This window comes from Lepisosteus oculatus, chromosome 11 (assembly GCF_040954835.1).
Source record: "Lepisosteus oculatus isolate fLepOcu1 chromosome 11, fLepOcu1.hap2, whole genome shotgun sequence".
Classification (NCBI taxonomy): Eukaryota; Metazoa; Chordata; class Actinopteri; order Semionotiformes; family Lepisosteidae; genus Lepisosteus; species Lepisosteus oculatus.
Window position 1 is genome coordinate 5,616,978 of NC_090706.1, and position 21,163 is coordinate 5,638,140.

A 21,163-nucleotide genomic window follows, 5' to 3' on the forward strand; every position below is an offset into this window, starting at 1 on the left:
CCGGTTAGTTTATTGGGCAGTGTTAGCCTTCTTCTAAAAAAAAGATAACGCTTTAAAAATGTTTCTCGGTCGATTAACAAACTTTCGGGCGAGTGCGGGGTTCTTTTTAAACGCGTGTTTATTTTTTTAAAGTTTTATTTCACTTGAAAGCGATAGCCTGTCAAACTCGGCCTTCCCAGGATGCCTCTGTGAAAAGGAAGCTGAAATGTGACGTTGTTGTTTTAATCATGGTGCCGCTTGGGAGGGGAAGAGAAGAAATCGCCAGCAATCCGAAAGACAGACCTATTCGGCGTCTCTTGAACACCGGTAAAAATCCTTTGCATTTCTGTAAAAGGGAGGCCGAAAAGGAGAGTTTGATTTCCGTACTCCGGTCTTGTTTGTGCCCGATGTGACTCTCACGTTAAACGTCTCCAGCCAAACAGCCACTGAAATGATGCCGTTCATGTAGCCTTATTGGCCGAGCTTTCGTTAGCACATCTACAGTAACAATAAATTGTTTTGTGAAGGGTTGTTTGCTCTTTCTTTGCTTAACCGCCGTTTCATTTAGTACGGAAGTTGAAGTTGTTTCTTGACATCAGCGATCTGTCAGTTAGATTTTTGGATTCCCTCGAGTAAGATCTTCTCAACACCGAACACCCCAGACTAAGTGCACAGAAGGGAGCTCACATTATCCCCGATATTCAGAAAACTGAAACATTAAGCACTACGTCGTTAACAATACTGAATTAAGTAACGTTGCCTAAGTGGGTTACTGTTTGGAGCGTGTTCAACAGAAACGGGAAATACTGTGTATGTATATATGTCTTACAATTTGCAGACAACCTAAACCTTCATCCATGTACACTGATGTAGGCTACTACTTCTGTCCAATTGATCTGAAATTCGGTATTTTTGTGTTGTCCTGATTAAATGGTTTCTTCTTTTGATTTATTTGGGAGGGGGTGCTCCAAACTTCTAGCATTTTCGCCTGTAAAAGCAATCGTTAGTTAAATCTGGATTCCTTCAAGAGACGTACTGTGTACAGAGAGAAGGCTGATTTTTTTTTCCTAAGCGAAATTAAAGTATTTCGTGTTTTTTGTTTTGTTGTATATTTTTGTATGTTTCGCTCGTGTTTTACGTGGGCTTTGAAACTAAGTTGCGAGTTGTACACAGGCCAGAAAAGCAGCCTTCCCTTTTCACTCTCGTCCTGTCGTGGTTGATAGAGACCAAGAAAACGTGTTTTCTTTTTTTAAAGAAAACATTCGTAAACCGGTTGATAGGTTGGGAATACTGAGATTGAGTAGGTACTGTTGTCCTCCGAATCAGTCGTGAGTACACAATCAAGAGCAAGAAAAAAATGATTACGGCTGTGATCTGTTGCTTGATTGATCGGTTGGAGAGTTTGGAGGTCTTCACGTTCAGAATTAAATAGGAATTTGTGGATCTGTACGTATATTCCGAATGCACATACTCGAGGATTCGAGCTTCGGTTTACTGTGCAACAAGAAATTGAAATTAATATGGAATGAGAACATGTTCAGTTGTCAGTACTGGCAAGTTCCTTTGGCTGTGTTTTGCAGTTGCTTACAATGTGTGTGAAAGTTGTGGACCAGCTTTGATTTTGCCCAAAGCTTTAGCTGTGGTTGTCCTATTTACACTTTAAATACTCCGCAAATTGGTTCTGTGATTTGCAAAGTAACAATTCTTACACAGCGGTCCTGGGAATCGGTAAAAATGTATGTTCACGTTGATTTTCACATGCTTGATAATGACTACAAAGTCAAAAAAACACTAAATCACAATTATGCAAAGTTTTAAGTATGACAGTGAAATGGTCATAAAGCAATTTAAATTTTCCCTCTACTGGAAACTGAAATACTTAAGTAATACTTCAGTTTTGTGTTATTGTACTTATTCCTTCCTCTATTTGCATAAGAAATTTTATCCCTTTTGAGTTAGCCAATCTCAGTGGTATTTTGTAATTCTGTTGAAGTGTTTATTAAATTAAAAATCGAAATAAAGAACATATTTCTGTGCTTACACCCTGGTTTCTCCTGGTTCATACTGGCATTCTCATGCTGTTTTGATGTAATTATTTTAAAAGGGCTGGATTTTCTTTTCTGGAAATCCTAATTATTCTTCAGATGAAAGTTGACTCCCAGCTCAGTCTTTTCTTTTTTTTTTTACAGAAAATTTCAGCGCTGTGAAAGTCACCTGGCACTGAGCGACTTCAGACCATGGGTGAAAATGGCCCACACAAGGACATCATGTATTTTGAGGTGGAGGTGGATGAGGATGAACTGACGCAGGAAGAAAAGATGGTGGGCTTCGATAAGAATGGACTGCTGCCCTCCTCCTCTGGTACAGTTTACGATCGGACCACTGTTCTCATTGAGCAGGATCCGATAAGCTTGGATGAGGAGGAGGAGGATGATGGGCAATGTGGGCACGACAACATGACTTTTTTAGCAGAGGGATCGGAGGAAGGCTTGACTTTCATGGCCGATCATGAAGGAATGTCACAAGGATATGTTCATCACACAATCTCACCTGATCAGATCCAGTTTACTATCAACCCAGGTTCTACTCCTATGCCAAGGAATATAGAGGGGGCAACCCTAACCCTGCACTCAGAATGTCCAGAGACGAAGCAAAGAGAGGTACATAAATCTTTTATTCTTTCTGTATCATTTTTCCCCACTTGTCCAAGTTCCCTATTAAAGGAATATGCAAGGATCCCTTGAGCCAATGGTATCAACATTAAAATCATGTGTTTTTAATGACTGGTTTTTACAGTATTAATCGCATGCATAAAAAAATAAAATAATGAAACCAATAGGTAATAGTGTTAAACAGCCCATGTAGGCTACAGTTGACTGGATATCACCGAGCTTTTATAATTTTCTTAGGGGAATTTATTGAAAATAAAAAACAACTGATAGTCAATATTCAGATGAAGAACATGCTATGATTCCTTTTGTGCTTAGCTAACGCAGACCTGTTTGTAAAATTATGCAGCACTCAGAGTTGTCAAGTAATTTGCTTAAACCATGCCATAGGCACATAAGCAAATTCAGAAAAATACAGTAGCTCTCTATTACTTTCATTATAATGGAGGTGAACACAGAGGACATCTTGATATTAATTGGCTGTGTATTTTCTTGTGTGTTATTGGAGTGTCCAGAATATCAAACCATAAAGAAGCAACAATTAGAATAAAGTCTTACAAAAAGATCCCAGAAAATGAGTTCATTCTAAGGGGATAGTTAATTTGTTTTTGCTGAATGGAAAATGAAAGCTACTGATTTGCATAGCTTGCTGTACGTCCCCTGGGCCCCCTCTGCTCTGCGAAGGTTTATGATGGATCTTCTGCCACCCTTTTCATGTAAACATAATGAGAAAAGGGATTACCGTTGACAATTTCTCATACGTTAAATAATTATAAGCTTTTCAGTGACTGAACACTAGACTTTTTCCATGTATTTAGCACTTCACTGGCTATTCTAAATTTACAGTAGCTTTGTCTGTGAAGAGCTATTTTGTACTGTATGTACATGGTGTCCTGTTTGAATGTATATTGTCTGATTTTTGCTTGGAGATCTTGCAGCATTTGATGATAAGATGTTCGATACCCAAAAAAGAAAAAGTGTCGTCTTTTCGAGCCCGGGTTGATTGAGTATTTGATTTTTGTGATTCAACAGTGTGTGCCAACTAGAAAAAAGATGGAATAGGTTTGTAGTAGGGTAATATATCCTACACATCTCCAAAAGAAGCAATTTCTCTGTGTTGATATTGTACAAGGATCATTTGTTTCTATAATTATAGAGTTGGCAGGCAAAGCGCAAATCTGCCTCCATCAGTATTTGTTAAATTGATTGGTAAAGTGTGTATTTCCTCCTTGGATCAGAGCAGTGTTGTTTCTTTGGTTAAGAGGCATTAGAAGATTCACAGTAAGTCCTTTTCAGGGGAAACAAATAAGATGTCATAAAGGCTGTTCTTGTACTTAATTATCAGTCCCTCGTGTGTTGAATAAATGAAAATGTAATATCTTGCTCAGGCAAAATAAAAGTGTTTAGCATGTTAATTTTCATTCACCTTTGCACGGTTTTGCCTGGAACTTCATTGATGTTTGACGTTAAGTGTGTGTGTTCCATTAAGATTTAAATCCACATTTATTTTTGCTTCTTCCATTTCAAGAAGACATATTGTCATTTATTGCAGATTTATATTTTTTAATCATGATTTTCTACTCATGCACTTCACAAATGTGTACTTTCAGAACTATAAAGATACTGATCTACCAAACACTGAATGGTCTGCTGAAGCTGTGAAACCTGATATATAGTCTTCATAACATTATAGGTCTTTTTATTTATTTTGCCAGGTATTCCGGAGAAATTACAATACTGGGATCATATTCCGTGATTTACTCTAATTTATATGACCCACCTCTCCAGAATTCACCGAGATCTTTTACTAGCTGAATTAATATCCATTTTCAATAATTATTTCAATAAAGATAGTCATGTGATCTTCCTCATGAAATGTTTGCTTTATTGTCGGGGAAAATGTTATTGTAGTTTTATTACAGTATAGATAAAAAATCTTAGGTTTTCAAACCTACAATATCTTGCTTGTATCGGTTTTCAACATTGAGATACAGTATATGGTTTAGTATTATAACTTTAATAAATTGTTTTTCTGTTTGATTAGAGGTAACAATTAGAGAGTTGAATTGAGTGTTACAGAATGCATGCAAATCTATATTGATCCTACAGGTGCAGCTTGATAATTTGATGTAGATTTATCTAAATTATACTGGAGCATTCAAAGACTCTTAAGATTCATCCATTAGCAAAGACAATTGAGATCTTCAATGTAGCAAAGAAGGTGGGGGCTGTATTTTGTAGAGTAATGTTTAACTTCAATAGTTTCCTCCTAAATGTTACTTCAACCATTCTATATTTAAGATGTTATATGGATCATAGGATTTACAGCCAGTTAAACTGAAAGGAGGCTTTTACAGGATAATTTCTTGCACTTTCTAGTTCCTACTCCTGCTTAAGATAATGTATATTATCTGTGAGTAACTGATTGAAACTTAAAATGTCTGAAAGTTACTATTTCCATTTTGGCTTGGAGATTGAAATAGAACCATTTAATTTTGAACACACCTCAAACATTTATAATTATTAATGTATCTGTAAAATTCTTGTCTTGAAAAGCAGTAGACTTGTTCAAACATGTTCATTGCTGGTTGATCTGGATCAAAGTAGGAAAGCAAGAGAAACCCTGGCATAGGTTGTGCATTTAACATTGTAAAATAGTTGGTTTTGAACCAAGACATTATTTGAAAGAAAAATTCTCTCATTGCTTAGTTGGATTGTAAAAGATCTTTTAGCTCTTCTCTCAAATTGATCTTAGTTTAATTTTAAGGATGTGAATAGTCATTTACTTGTGCTACATACATATAGATTGCATTCCAAACTTAAGAAATATGTCTCTCTAAATGCAAGGCTCTTTTTATTCTAGTGTATTTGTCACCAACATTCCAAATGCCTTAAAGCCTTATAGGATGAAATCCTTTTTTGAAGTTTTGGTTTTCGAGGTTATCCGTTAAAAATCCCCATGCTTAGAAAAAACCTCAAAGTGCGGTTTGGGGGAGAATACTTTGCAATGAATCCCCAATTAGTGGAAGGATGTTGTATACTATCACAAATTGAGATCGCATATAGAGACTAAGAACTAAGAAGTAAGTTTTTTGTGTGTGTGTTGAAGTCGTCAATACATGCATTAATTGTAGAGTGTACAGTGCAAAGAGTGTGATTTGTTTCCAGCCCTGGGGTGTGCAGTTGAGAGACTGAAGCTATTGTTGAGAGCAAATCAGCTGGGTACCTGAAACCAGGCCAGCTCTCAGCAACTGAGCTTTCTGGAAAACTGCTGTGCTCTGTCCCTTTTACTCTGTTGAGAAGAGCTGAGTCATTAAATTCAAGATCTTTACAAATGTCAGAGCAAGTCTGAATTCTCATTTGCAACTGCTTTATTTCTCCTGTGCATAAATGTTTTATTAATCAGTTACTTAACATTATAGTAGGCCTACTGTGTGACTTTAGTCTCTGTACAGAGGATATCTAAAGCATGTTCATACTTTAATTAGACACTTAAGAAGGTATCCTGAAGAGTCCATTTTAAAAGTACTATTGAAATAATCAGGATTTAATATTTTTCAGGAAAGAATATTGTTCAAAACATAATTCTGTTACAGGAAAAGCCCAGAATGTTCTCTTAGGTAACCTACAGTGATGCAGGACACGTTTAGGCTATTTGAGTTAATACAGTTTTATGGAAACCAAACCATCAGTTAGGAGTTATGGCAAGGCAGCCTTGAATACCCATTTCAGATCATGAATTGTACTTGATACTTTTTTCTGCTTTTATAATAATTTGATAAAGTTCTCATTATGTGCTGATATGTGTCAAAGGGTGCAGTTTGTTTTGTTTTCAGAAACATTTATATTCTCATGCATGCAGTGAGACAATTTAACCTACATTAAAAGATTATTTATAATGTTTTACTATATGTTGGGAAGATAGATTTTAAAATGTACTGTTTACTATAGTTTCCTTTTATTTGCTTGCTTTTTCTCCAAGAAAACTAGTGGATAACATGTTTTTTTCCAGCTATATATAGAGTACCTTTATACTGTACTTCTCTGCATTTTTTTAATACACACCACATTTTGACTTTGACTTTTAGTCCTTGAAAACGTATTCTTCTGAACAATAAATGGTTTGTTGAAATTGTGTGTCCTGTATATTTAACTATGTACTTTAGTACATACTATATGTGAATGTAAAAAAAATTCAAATGTTTTCCAGGTTAAAAGGTACCAGTGCATGTTTGAAGGTTGCACTCGTACCTACAGCACAGCAGGGAACCTGCGGACTCACCAGAAGACTCACCGTGGGGAGTATACATTTGTCTGCAACCAGGAAGGCTGTGGCAAAGCTTTCCTTACCTCCTACAGTCTGAAAATCCATGTACGAGTTCATACAAAGGAAAAGCCCTTTGAATGTGATGTACAAGGATGTGAAAAGGCATTTAATACACTGTACAGGTGAGGCAGTGGTGTGCTTCTGTCTTTGAGATTAGGATTGTGATTCAATGTAGGATGAACTGTACTGAATTCAGAATGCTGCTGAAGGGTGGAAGTGGTGCTTGTGATAGTCTCTTTCTGTATGTCTTGAACTTTTGTGCTTATATAATATTTCCTTTGAGTCTGAATTGGTTTTAGTTTACTGATTGTGAAGCTAAATGTATTGCAACATAAGTTAAGGCTTCAGGGTAGGATATTGATGAGGGTTTTCATTCAAAATAAAGACTGAATGTTACTGAATGCTGGAAAGGGTTCATTTGCTTTGTTTTAGGTTTTGTTTTGCTTAGACTCTGAACAAAGTTTATTGTACCGTTTTATGTTAAAAATGAATGAAAAGGGGGCCTATTCGTTTGTAATGCTTAAGGCTCTATTGGAAGTACCTGTTAGCATACTCTGAAAAGTGACAAAAACAACTTATGACTGCAGTCTAAAGATTTCATATCTTTCTGTATAACCACCTATGTGTCTGTAGGTAGTTAATGGTGCGTGGTAGGCGCGTGGCTTTAAAAAAAAAGATCTTATCTCCTCGAAATAAATGTTTGCCTTATGATAGAGATGCTTGGTTCGCATTTGAGAACTTGCCCAAGAAGCAGTTCAATCTGAAACCGAAATTTTAACTTAATTTTCCTCTAATGAATATCTTACTTCATCACTGTCAGTTTGAGTGAAAATACGCCAATGGCATTCTTAAGACTTTTGCTTTTTAAAAAGTTAATGGGAAGAAATGCTTAATGTCTTTATTTAGGTTGAAAGGTAATGAAAGTAGGTGCAGTGGTTTAAAGTGCCGTTGGTCATGTTCTGTACATGGGCACTCTGCAGTCACTTTTTATTTAACATGAAAACAGGTTATAAATGATTTATAAACATTGTACAAATCTTTTATCTTCATAACAGTAGTTTATGGATGTTGCATTGCTGCAGTGCTCAAGACTACCATCTGATTTATAGGCTCAGCATTTAATGCAGTTTTAACTTCTAGCAGGAATCCTTGTCATTGTTTACTCTGCAGTCACTGAAGTGACTGTTATATTAAAGGGCTGGTTTAAACTAGACCAGATTTCTATCAGTTCCCTGCTTATCAAAGGAAACAATATAAGCCCTTTCTCCTATTCTGTATTTTTAATATTCTTGCAGAAACAAATCAGAAATTAAAATGCTATTATAAAGTAAAATAAGCCTGAACTATTACATAAAAAGAAAAAATAGTCTTTAATGCTTATTAATTTTTCAGTTTCAATGAATTCTTAATTTAATGTTTCTGTGTATTTTTCTTTTCTGTTTTTTGGAAATTCTACAGAACAATTTTCCCCCCCCTCCATTGTTAGTCTTTATTTTGTACTGGGTATTAAAAACATTTCTTCTCTTTGATGCAGTCAGTACTTTAGTCCTAATTGCTTAAAACATTCACAGGCATATATTGGCATTGAAGTAGAGACAGAACATTGTGGAGCAATTGATAATGTGTCAGTTGTAATTCATGAGCAAAATCAGCCAGTGCTATAGTGTGTTGTCCCTCTTAATCTCTTTCATTTCCCATATCAGAACCATGCGGAGCTGCAAAGTCATATTTCATTGGTTTTGAAAAGTAGTGATTATTTATTAAGCCTATGTACTTGAATTGGCAACAGTGGGACCTTAAAAGTTTAATAAGATTGAGATTCTTCTTCCCCTAAAAGCCCTTCCTTTCCAATCTTTTTTTTCCATTGGTTGTGAAAAGCAAGAGTCTCACTAGAAATGTACACTTTAAAGGTTATGGTCATAAACATTGAAACATTGCTCCTAAGAGGGTCAGTAGCTTTTGTGATGTAGTTGGTAAGCATCCAGTACTGATGTATGACCTTCAGAGACTGGCAAAAACCTTCAGAGCTGATTACTTCACACTTCATTAGGATGGTTACCTATCGTCATCAGGATTCACAGCCTTTGAATTCTGTTCTGCACTCTAGGGAATGGCATTCCAAGTGAAATAACTGCTTAAAGCAAAAGGGATTCGTTTGATAGTTTTCTTTCTGAAGGGGACTCAAATAATGTTCTTGATTTGATAAAACTGAGGAGGAAATAAAAGAGCTTACTGAATTATATCACTTGATAAAATATAGTATAGTTGCTCTGAAAAAACACATGTAACCCAGTTCAGGCTGTGAGCTTTGCTTTTGTACGCAATAGTGTGGTCTGTACCTAATATTCAACTATCCAAGTGAATCTGTATTGACAGTATAACTATATTACCTTGTGTTTTGTAATCTAGAATAATCCATTGTCTAAGTACAATTATCTGGGTAACCTTCACTGAGTGTTACAGAAAGCAGTTTCACATTTCTCCTTTAATCTTAGTTTCCCGATAGAATCATCTGAAATACTGTCACACCATTTTGCTGAATTTTACATGTATGTAATCCAAGACTTTCTGATTACTAATTGTCCTTAATCTGTTTGTTTCTACCTAAACATATTTGAAAGCATTGTGTAGAGCTTTGGAAAAGCCACCTGCATTTAGGTGCACTTTTACGCCATTATGCACAACTATTTGGACCATGTTTGTCGCAAAATGGTTTTAATTTAGTAATTATTTCAAAGGAAGTTAAATTTTATTCCAATTGTACTTGTAGTAATCCTATTTAGTAGTAATCATATTTGCAAGCTTTCCATTATAATAACAGTATTTAGCTGTGTCTATTTCAGAAAAATATGAATCTCACTGGTATGTTTACAGATTGAAAGCACATCAGAGACTTCACACAGGGAAGACGTTTAACTGTGAATCAGAAGGATGCACTAAGTACTTTACGACTCTCAGTGACCTGAGGAAGCATATTCGAACTCATACAGGAGAAAAGCCATTTAGGTAGGTGAAGCTTTGTTTTTGTGTGCTTGATTGAATTCTGCCTGTGTTTGGTAATGAACTCAAAAGAAATACACTGAATTAAAACCCTAGTTTATTGAAGTGTTAGTGAATGATTTTTCTTTTTTGTTGAAGAAATGCCTTATGTGATGGTCGGACAAAGAGACTATTTTCTTGGTTCATTTTTTTTCAGAATGTGTGTCAGTTTTCTTAACGTTTGAATGAGCACAGTGCCCTACCAGAGTAATTACCTTGGTGTGGTCTTTCTAGGTGTGACCATGACGGCTGTGGAAAAGCGTTTGCTGCCAGTCACCATCTGAAAACGCACGTCAGAACACATACTGGTATGTTCAAGGGTGCTTTGTGGTGCTTTTGAAAATTGTGGTTCTATATTCAGCTGTTTTTAGCCATTTCATGTTAGGTTTGAATGTTCTGCTGATCAGTGTACTGATTTCATAAATCATTATGATCTGTGAATTAGGAATTAAAATTGCACTCATCTCAGCACTTTGCTGTGTCAATTTATTTTCCGTACCTTTGCCAGTGCCTGTTTTTGACACTTGTTCAAGTGCATTCAAAGCTGAGAAAAATAAGCTTTTTTTTTTACAATGTTTATCTTAAATATATACTTCATGAAGCATTTGCAAAATATGGGCATTTATTTTGTAAATTATGTTCTGCATGATTATCTGGTCTTAAATATGAAACCAATGCTGCAATTGCATTCAGTCTGCATAACATTAAAGTCGGACATCATAATCTGCTGTCTCTTTTTCAGAAGTGGAAATTTCCATTTCAACACTAAGATGTTGCTTTGCGTTTCTCGTATTTCTGGAAGTTTGATTAAGAAAAGGTCCCTACATTTTTGTGATGTTCCAAGTCTCATTTCCTTATTTAACCAATGGCATGTGCACCACTATGGAAGTCTAAACTCTGTTCTGTAGTGAGGTTTTAGGGTAAATGTTCTCTAACTTGCAGGTGAAAAGCCCTTCTTCTGCCCTAGTGATGGCTGTGAGAAGACTTTCAGTTCTCAGTACAGTCTCAAGAGTCACATGAAGGGACATGATAAAGGACAGCCTTATGGAGGGGCACTCAGTCATTCCTTGTCTGAAGTGAGTTTTCTACCCCAAAGATGATAATAGAACACATATTGGAGATGGGTACATTTATATTAGCTGGTTTAAGATGTTACAAGAATATAATCAAGTCTAAAAAAATACAGATGCAGTCTTTATGGCATTTCAATAGAAAAGTAACTTCTTAACCTTTATTTTGAGTTCAACAATTGTGTCTTAAATTGCTGTTGTTTTGACCCATTTTCATGATTCTTATTTTTACTTTTCTTGGTTGTTACAGGATGCAAATCATTCACTTTGCCTCAGTGATTTGAGTTTAATTTCCACGGATACTGAACTGAGAGAAAATGCGAATAATGTAAGACTTATATTGTTTGTTTAAACTTTTTACAAAAGACTTGGTTAATGCACACAGATGCAATACTAATATTTTTTTTTAATTGTTTGAGAATTTGTTTTGAAAATTACTGTCCTTTTCTGTTTTCAGTCTCAAGGCCTCGATCTAAACAGTGTTACACCAGTGAGGGTATTTGAACTGATGTTTCAGAGTCCGGAAAACAGTGTTAGTCAAGATGATGCTCACCCAAATGGTAAGTGTGCCAGTATTAAACGTCTTACATTGGATATACATTTTTGATTAACAGTAGTACAAGGTTTAACTAGTATGCTAATAAGACAGTAAATGGCATTATCTTAAATAGAAAAATATTGGTAACTTAAAGAAATTAGATTAAGCATGGTGCACACTTTTGACTCCATGATAATTTTAGCAAATTATAGGTGTTTTGTCACAAAACAGCCTGGTGGTGTAATGGACAGCTGAATGCACCTGAAGGGTGATCGTTATGCAGGAGAAGAGGGCTGCTGATCAGGGAAAGCGATGTGAGACTGTGGGACAAGAGCAGGCAGGCAGGCAGGTCACAGAGCTGTGGGTGCACTGTGGAGAAGAAAGGCAGAGGTACAAAAGGGAAAACCAGATAGAACTGTCAAGCAGGTGAGAGGCCCAAACACTGGAATCGGGCAATCCAGGTGAAACATGGGAAACGAAGCAGGGGGTCAACCTGGATAAAGAGTAGAAGGCACTGGGGAAAAATCCACATAAACACAGTAGAGACAAACACCATGTCACTGACCCAAAGCCAAGACCAAGCAGTACAATATCAGCTAAAAGGGAGTACCCGCTCAGTAATGAGGTAAGTGCCATTTAGTTACAAGGCAGTAGTATTGACAACCTGCCTGACTGTGTTGCCATGGGAACAGGCAGAGTGGACAATGAATTGCGAGATTGACCGCTGGCTGTGGTGTTACATGAGCTGGAAAGACATGCGCCAAGACATTGACAGACTTCAGACAGTTAAAATGGCGTCAAGAGTGTATGTTCATTTTAGGCATACCAATAGCAAAACACTTGAACACTGCGATATTACATATGCCAGTTTTAGGTCAAAACTTTGATTAGATAATGGCTTTTTTTTTACCCACTGCGGCATGTAGTATTTGTAGTATTTATGTTTTATATGTTACATATAAGGCTTTATTTGATTTTTTTTTTTTGCTTGCATTAAATTGAACGTTGTTTTTATTTGTTCAACTTACAGATGCATTGGCTGAAACCTTCAGTTCTGAAAGCGCACCTGCCTCTACTGCTCAGCCTCCTGCTGCAGACTCCAGTTCGCCCATGACTTTTCCCATGCCATATCCGTCATCATTGCAAAGCAATGCCCTGGAATCCTCAAAGCCAACACCTGCGCCTTCAGCACCCCTTCCGAACGCGTCTGTTGCCAACAGCTCACAGCCAGCTGTGTTTGGAACTCCTCCCAACGTGTTGCAGACACCAGAAGTGCCTGTCCAGTCCAATTCACAGCCGTACCCACCAATGCAGCCTGACTTCCTTCAGCCAACGACTCCTCTCTCTCAGCCTGGCCCCCAGGGGCCCCCCGCAGCAGCTGTAACTAGTGCCACCCCCACCACAGCCCCTAGCACAGAGTCGCTGCCAGCCATGGTGCAGACTGTGCCTTTAGCTGCAAACCCTGTCTTGACCAGTAACCCCACTATAGCAATTACGCCCACCCAGAACACCACTATTTTGCAGCCAAGCATTATGATGGCAGATCAGAACTTGCAGTGGATATTAAACGGTGCAACCGGTGCACAGCAAAATTCAGAGCAAACGGTAAGTCTTGTGCTGTAGAGCCGTTAGATCATTCTTCTGCACTTGTATTCTAAACTGAAAAATTCCAGCAGAAGTACTCAACTTACAGGCACTTTTTAATTTATATTCAATTTGAATGGTCTATTGGCAACATTCTGTAAGCAGTTGGTTCTGTAAGAAATTAGTCATTCAAGACCTTAGTCCAAGTTTTAGACTTAGCCATTGTTTCTTTAAAGAACATCTTGAAAATTTACTGGGCTAGTTGCATCGATTTTTAAAACTTGGCTAACATTGTCTGTTGGTATTCACAGAACTACAGATGTACAGTACTTTCATGGATTGTTTATATAGTTTTTAGTTTTAATATGCAGTATTTCCCCCCCCAGCAACATCAAGGCCCTAAAGTTGAAAAAGTGTTCTTCACTACAGCAATACCTGTTGGAGGAAATTCAGGTATGTTCAATTTTTATATTTCTGTATAAATGATTTAGAGTTTCGTAATTACAAAGTGTGCATAGTAAAAAAATGTATTGACATTTTGTACGTGTGTATATTGAATTCAAAAGTTAAATACAATGGCAGTATTAAGTATTAATCTATAATATGAGGAACATAACTGTCATATTTATGGCTTTGATAATAAGAAAATGTCAATATACAGTAAACCAGATTTTTTTAGAGACAATTTCTCATTATACGGCATACACCAATATATTATACAAAAATAAGCCACTGATAACATAGAACTGTTTCCCAATATGGTAAATGAATTACATGTTTAAAAGGTATCAAATACCACTGAAACATTTGTGTTGACATCTTGTCCTCTCTGTACATGTGAAATGTCTTGAAATCCAAACCAGACTGACCCAGCAGTGATATCAGTTAAGCTTCCCCAGTCATGTGGTTACCTCTTTTGCCTTGTCAGTCATCTTAAAAGTGTGCCAGTTCAGCCTTCTGTGGCGATGCTTTGTGTTTGAAGTAACAGGGCTGGTCCTGGGGAGCCACACACCTGCTGCTTTTTAATATGAGCACTCGATAAAGTAATTGAACCCTTAATAGACCTTATAGGTGTGATTTGAACTTTGATTACTTTCACTTCCTAAACAGGGCAGGTTGCCTTTTAACTATTGGGTTTCAGAAGTAACTTCAAAGATCTCCAAACCTTGAGGAAAAAAATAAATTAATTTCTTGGATCATGTGAAGAGCTCTGCAATAAAGCCAGATATATGGCCCACCAGGACTAGGATTGGGAGTACCTGCAGTAAACTGTGCCTTTTTTCATTGAAATTGCTATATCTACCTCTGTACATATTCTACATTTTTAAAACAACCTAGGTGTGAGGTTATTTTATGTACATCAAGGATTTTATGTGCATAGGTCATGAACTTTTCACTACCTTTAAACATTAGGATGAGTTCTTTTTGACTCCAGTTGGCTTTGTATTATTCCACTTCATGTAGCTGAGCTAATTGCTTTTTTTGTTTTGTTTTAGGAAATCCAGTTCAGCAAATAGGTCTAAGTCTCCCTGTCATTATTATAAAGCAGGAGGAGTCTTGTCAGTGTCATTGTGCTTGTAGGGACTCTGTTAAAGACAAGAACTCCAGCAAGAAGGACGGCTCGTCTGCACAGGCCCCCGTGCCAGCCCCTGCCCCTGCCCCTGCCCCTCCGCCCTGCTCTTCTCCTCCACCTTCTTCCCCTGCAAAGAAAAACGAGTCCCCTCAGAGCTCATCGGGGCAAGACAACCCTGCACCTCAGCCTCAAACGCTCCCCTCCACTTCCGATGAGCACGGAGGCCTAGCCCAGTCCCATGATGCCCAGAATGACACTTTGATCAATATGGACATGTCAGATTTCCTCTCTCTGCAAAGTCCCGAGACGCCCTCGAACATGAGCACTATTGAAGCACTGTTGTTGGTTCCTGACGATTTTACCCTGGGTGGGAGCAGCAGTGGCAACTTTTCCAAGTAATGTGTCTGGTTTGCCCTTCGGTGTTTTTGGAGGTGTTGTTCCTTTTTTTATACAATTATTTTGTTCTCACTTGTTTCCCAAAGGCTAATTTTGTGTAGACATGTTTTATATTTCCTTATACATGAATGCCCATATTACAACCTGGACCATGGTGTTTCATATACAGTACATTCTGATTTACTGCATATGACTTAAATATACAGTTTTCGTTAATGCAAAGTGTCACCTGAGGAATGCATTTTCATAGTGATTATTAACATAAAGCATCATCTTAACAAAGGTTATTGAGCTTCTGGAGAATGGAGAACAGGCCCAAGGTGGGAAAAGGTTCAATTCATAGTCTCAGGACTGTTGAACTGTTTTAAATAGAAGCACAAATCAGTCTCAATTTGTGCCTTTAAAAATGCATCAGACAACATTTTCATACTGGATATGCACTTTACCAGCTAGCTTAAATAAGCAGTTGATGAAAACCTTCAGTCAGAACAAAAAAGTCATCGTCCCCTTTCCATGACTTAAGGGAGCATCAGTGAAAATGAAAAGGAGATGACTGTGGCGAGCTGTAACTTGATGAACAGTTCTATATGAGGAGTGCTGAATTTGTGATGGTTCTGCCTGCTGTACTTGGGGAAACAGTCATTTTTTCCAGTTCTGTTATGTATTCTCAGGTTACTTGCAGTAAATTTGGCAATTTATGTATGCAAATAAATGGAATGTACTGTGGGCTTAGTAAACAATCAGCTGTATGGCCAAATTTCATTGGATAAAATATAGACTGGAACAACAATCTAATTTATCTCAAATTAATTTTTCTGTAAAATGTCATATTAAATATTAACAAGAACATTAGCAACAACCCTAAACCAATTCACTTTTTGAAGTATGGAAATAGCTTTTCCTTATTCTTTTGTAGCTTGCAGGCTTATACAGCTCCCCACACAGACCTTTTATTAAGAATATGTTCTCAGTTTTCTTTTTAAAAGTTTTTATGACGTTTGGTCTTTGGTCCATAAAAATCAATTGTGTATAAATTAGACATCAATTTTACATCTAGTTTGACACCTGTAATTACAATATGACTTTTTAAACAAATTTCCAAGCCGATACAACCATTGAACAAAGGTGCATATTAAGGTTTCTTGTACATGTTAATTTATAAAGTTGCTTAATATACAGTACAACATTTAAATCATATAACTTTCTGGACAGTTCTGTTCCAAATTATGGCCTCATCATTATTGGCAAAAGTCTAAAAGGTCTCATTTGTGTCTGAATCTCTGTAATTTTAACTATACCCAGTTTAATATATTATAGTGTTATTTTCTTGGTACATTTACTAGTCATATGATTTGCCCTGCATTCCTTCTATTTTCTTAAGATGGATTCATAGTTTTTATTCATAGTAGAATTTTTCTGAATAGGTTTCCCAGTTTTCTCATTCAACAGTTTCTAACTATATACATATTTATTTACTATTTCAATAACAAATACAAATTGTATTTAGGACATTTAAATGTACAGTAATAGATGGTACCACATACTGTGAGGGTGGCAAAACAAAGTTAATCTGGTGATTTTGTGACCACATTGCATTAATTTGAGTTAGATCCTGGAAATTTACTTTTATCTGTGGTTTTCACAGTTAAAGGAACTCTTACAAGTAATGTTATCTAGTTGGTTATGCAAAGTATGCATTTATTTGTATATGCATTAAAGGTCAATTTGAAATCGGAATACCTTTAGTTAATGTGTGCATTTAACATGCAAATTCACCTCTGGTCAAAGTGTTTTGAGTGTTTATTAAAACGTGTATATGCATAGAACTACTTAGAGTACTTATTATAAGAGATGTGAGCAAAATCTTAAACGAATGTAGAAAGCTAATTGAAACCACAAACTTAACCAGAATTTATAAGGTGAACTCCCTGGATTTCAAAATGTGAATATTAACCTTACTGTACAGTACCTATTTGATAAATCCTACTACAAAAATGTAACCAGTTTGGTTCTCCATTCACACACCATTGTATTTATGGCACCTCTAAATGGGAGAGCCTTTATTTTTTATTCTTTCAAGGCCAATACATCATGGTATCACATGTATATATTTGCAATACATTGCATTACAATAGTGCATAAAATGGCTTATTGATACCAGAGATGTTAATGGCATGTACCTAAAACCACTGTTCCATGTTTTCCATCACTTGACAACTATATTTGAGGCCAAGAATTACCAGAATTCCTTGAGACCTGATGTGGGACTTTCACATGAATCTGTTTTAAAATACTTCCTAGTCAGATCCTGAAGATAAGATTTAAATGTAGGAATTCTACATAAGGTTTCTGTTTTACAAACATACGATTTGTGCCTAGGATTTCACTTAAGTACTTAAGTGTCCCTTCTACCCATGCCTGATTACAATTTGCCATTTTTAACAATTATTAAATTCAAGATCTTTGTTTTTCTCTATCTTTTGTACATATCTAGTCTAATGTAATATTTTTAAACCTGGAACAAAGGGGATAAAAATAAGTTAATTGCAATTAATCATTACATGGTAAAGAAGTTTCATTTGAAAGTGCACTGCCAGTCACAATGTAACCTCGCATTTCTCGATAATATTTACGTTTTAACTTGGCATTTGACAAATTGCATGCTAATATTATGAATTGCTGAGGACTTCAGGTTACTGTTCAGTTTCTAAAAATTGTTCATTCCTTTGGTGGGAAATGATGCCCTTTTTATGTTATTTTTTTAAGTTTTTAAAAACAGATTTGCTATAAGAATAATCGCTATGCCCCAGTGTGACTACCAAACTGACCAAGGCATTCTCCTGTTGTTACTACTGTAGCAGCCCCATGCATTGTTTTCTTTTAAGTTATTCTGTTAATTTAACTGGAAACCTAGTCAGTCTCCTCTAGATATAAGAATCTATATAAACAATAGTGACTGTAGATTACAAGTATTGAAGTTTCTCTGATACTCTATTCAGTTTTGTTCTCATACAGTATGTTGTTTCAGAGAGCAATAATCTATGCAACCTTTTATAAACCACCAACTTGAAAGTTTCACGGATTGCATGCATCAAATTGTATGTTTAACTATTTGATACAGAAGTCCACTGGTAAAGAAAAAAATAAAAACAGGAATGTTCATTGGATGTTATTGTATATTTCGAAATATTTTGAACTACCTTTTGTGATAGTGGTACTTGAACAATAAGTTTTAAATGGTAATCATCTGGAAACTAATGAATGAGTGTATGTTGCCAAACGTTTCATATAATTCCTATAGCCTGGGGAAAAAAATCAATGATGTTTTGTTGCTGACTGCAGTGTTTTCTCTCATTCACTGGAAATTCAAATAGATTGTTATTGAGATGCCTATCAAAGAAATAACATGTACTTTGCAAAAACACATTAAGGTTTAAATTTCTTTGAGATGATTATGGATAATTGGAAATTGCATTTGTATTATGATAGTCAAATGCATTGAAATTTGGTTCTAAAATACTATATTTCAATAAAAGGAATAGAAAATAATAAAGTGAGGAGACAGACTCTGAAAATGTGAATATTATAACCCACATTTTTTGAGGCATAAAAGTCCTAATACATTTTACTGACTGTGCAGCACTACCAGATATCCGTCTACATTTTGATTTAAATTGATTTGGCTAAATTAGTTGCACACAGAAGTAATGGTATTCTATAAAAATGTTCTGCAATACATTTTCATGTTTAAGTAATTTAGCAGTAATTAATCAGCAGTAATCTTGATTCATTAGGTAGCTTTTGTTTTGTCTGCAATTTAAGTTGCCTTTTTTCCTATGCAAATTTCATAATGCATTTAATGAAGTGGTCTTTCCATAATGTCTTGTCATCATTATGTGAAGTGAATTACCAGATTTAAAAAAAGAAAGTTGTAAAGCTAAAGGTTTGCTAAGGCCAGTTCAGGAAAATATTGAAAGCAAAACTACACCCAGCACAGCAGTCAAAATACAGTTTTTACAATTCAATTGGCAACTGGAAAACAGAGGATGATACTTTAGCTCATTTGCATTTTTATTATTTTTTAATTTTTTGGGTTGTTTACTTATTTTGTATTTTGTTGAGAGCTTCTGCATTTCTTCACTCTAGGAAAAAAACAATGTGAGTGAATAGTAGTATAGTTTTGCATCTAAATGCAGATAAACACCAGAAAAAAGTATTACAGACTCAAAATCAGAACATTTTTGCTAGTGCATGTCTGATTCTGTATAATATTAAGCAAGATGTAGTCCACAGATAATGAACACTGTATCATATAAACAATTCATACTCACAGTAAGGCTGATTTTGTGTGAATGTAGGTTTGGACAATATTACGGATGCATTTATTTTAATAGTGACACTGCATTTAGAAGTTTAAGATGTTTAGGACTTTGTAATGATAATGTGTAAATTACACCTTTATGAAGACTATCCTAGCACTCTTTAGTTTGACTGTTTATTCTGGAAAATATTTTCATTTATCTTACCTTGATTGGCACTTTGAACTGAATGAAAGTAAACTCCGATTAAGCTTAGATTTAGGGGAAGATTTAAACTTTATCTTCATTTGCCCTTCTGATCTTAATATTTACATATTCTTGACATTTTTCCATAGCCTTGGGAATATTTAGACATTTTCATAAGACATGGGATCATTTTAGCCAGTTTATAAGGAGGAAACAAGCAAACAAAAGATGTGTGGAAAATGAAATTCTGTTCTAAGAATTGTTTGAGTGTGTCTGAACCTTTGATAGTTTTGTTTATGCATTTGTGGGACTGGTAAACTCTCCTGAGGAGATTTGTTTTCTATTTTTTGTCCTTAAATTCACACATTTTCAAATGTCTTTCAAGTATTTATTGCAAGCCACAAAGTCAACACAATTATACAAAATCTACTGTATAGTCTTCATATTTAATTCTGTGATACTAATGTTTTCAAACCACCATTATTGTTCAGACATTGAGCTCAGTTTAAGATTAGAATAGATATTTAACACTGGTCATCTTGACGTATTCTCTAAAACTGCTGATGGCTAAAGATCATTTGGTTCAAATTGTTGCACATCCCTAATAAGTGGTAATTTGAAAGGGTTTTGCTTATTAATTTCTTAAATAGTTTTCAGCTTTGGAATTAAGGCATGGTGGGTGGCAGTATGTTCACTTCGTTGCTAATGTACAGGATGTGTTCTGATATTTTGAGTATGTCCTCTTCAGGCGTGAAAATAAAATACTTCCAACGGAAGAGAATGTCTCCAAAACCCAAAGAGTGAAGAAAAAAAACATGTAGAGGATTTGTATTTTTAAAGAATGTATAATGTGAAATTGTTTGCTTACATGCTTGTTTTGTATAAAGTAATATTGTATTATGATTTAAATTTAACATTTTTGGAACTGAAAGCAATATAATACTAATTAAATCCTATCTGACTTACCTGCCTGTGCATTCATGTTTAATTTAATTGGAGAATTTGTCTTCTGGCAAGTTTTCAAGAAGCAAACAAGCTGGAGAGCAGTAGCCTTGATAACCCACTGTACAGTCTTCAAACTGATATAAATGAGCTAGAAAACCCAGTGTGTGGCCTTCAAACACACATTCCCCTTCATGACTGCAGCAGAGCAGCACTCTTCTTTAATACTTTAGTGTGGGTTTTAAGGGGATCTGCCGGGCTATTTTTATATTTCGGGGTTAGAATGGTCATTGTTGAGTGTGTTTCAAACAAAGTGTACACAGTAACATATCCAATTTTTAATGTAGATTGGAAGTTTTACATTAACAATTTCCAGGTACACGAAGCACCATAGTGCCGTCATTGTCTGTGAAGCGGCCTTATTACATTGTAAACAAGCCGGCTTGTAATACAATAGAAATATTGCTCTCGACATCCAAGATGCTTTTGCCAAAGAACTCTAGTCACTTGTTAACTCTGCACACAGAGCACGCTGGATAAT

General features: G+C 35.8%; 1 protein-coding gene across 1 annotated transcript; it reads left to right on the top strand.

Annotated features, from left to right (window-relative positions):
* Positions 1 to 20,645, top strand: mtf1 (metal-regulatory transcription factor 1). The gene is made up of 11 exons (XM_015348796.2): positions 1 to 306; positions 2,169 to 2,639; positions 6,859 to 7,097; positions 9,850 to 9,981; positions 10,249 to 10,322; positions 10,957 to 11,090; positions 11,335 to 11,412; positions 11,542 to 11,644; positions 12,653 to 13,227; positions 13,593 to 13,659; positions 14,703 to 20,645. The coding sequence occupies exons 2-11, from the start codon at positions 2,217 to 2,219 to the stop codon at positions 15,176 to 15,178; spliced, it is 2,301 nt and encodes a 766-aa protein (XP_015204282.1). The 5' UTR covers positions 1 to 306; positions 2,169 to 2,216; the 3' UTR covers positions 15,179 to 20,645.
* Positions 20,646 to 21,163: the final 518 nt, after the last annotated feature.

Bases quoted from the DNA above. Each gene is read 5' to 3' on its own strand.
- mtf1 (XM_015348796.2), top strand. From the start codon at position 2,217: ATGGGTGAAAATGGCCCACACAAGGACATCATGTATTTTGAGGTGGAG. The intron at 7,098-9,849 runs GTGAGGCAGTGG...GTATGTTTACAG, and splicing joins GCATTTAATACACTGTACAG to ATTGAAAGCACATCAGAGAC. The intron at 11,091-11,334 runs GTGAGTTTTCTA...TGGTTGTTACAG, and splicing joins TCAGTCATTCCTTGTCTGAA to GATGCAAATCATTCACTTTG.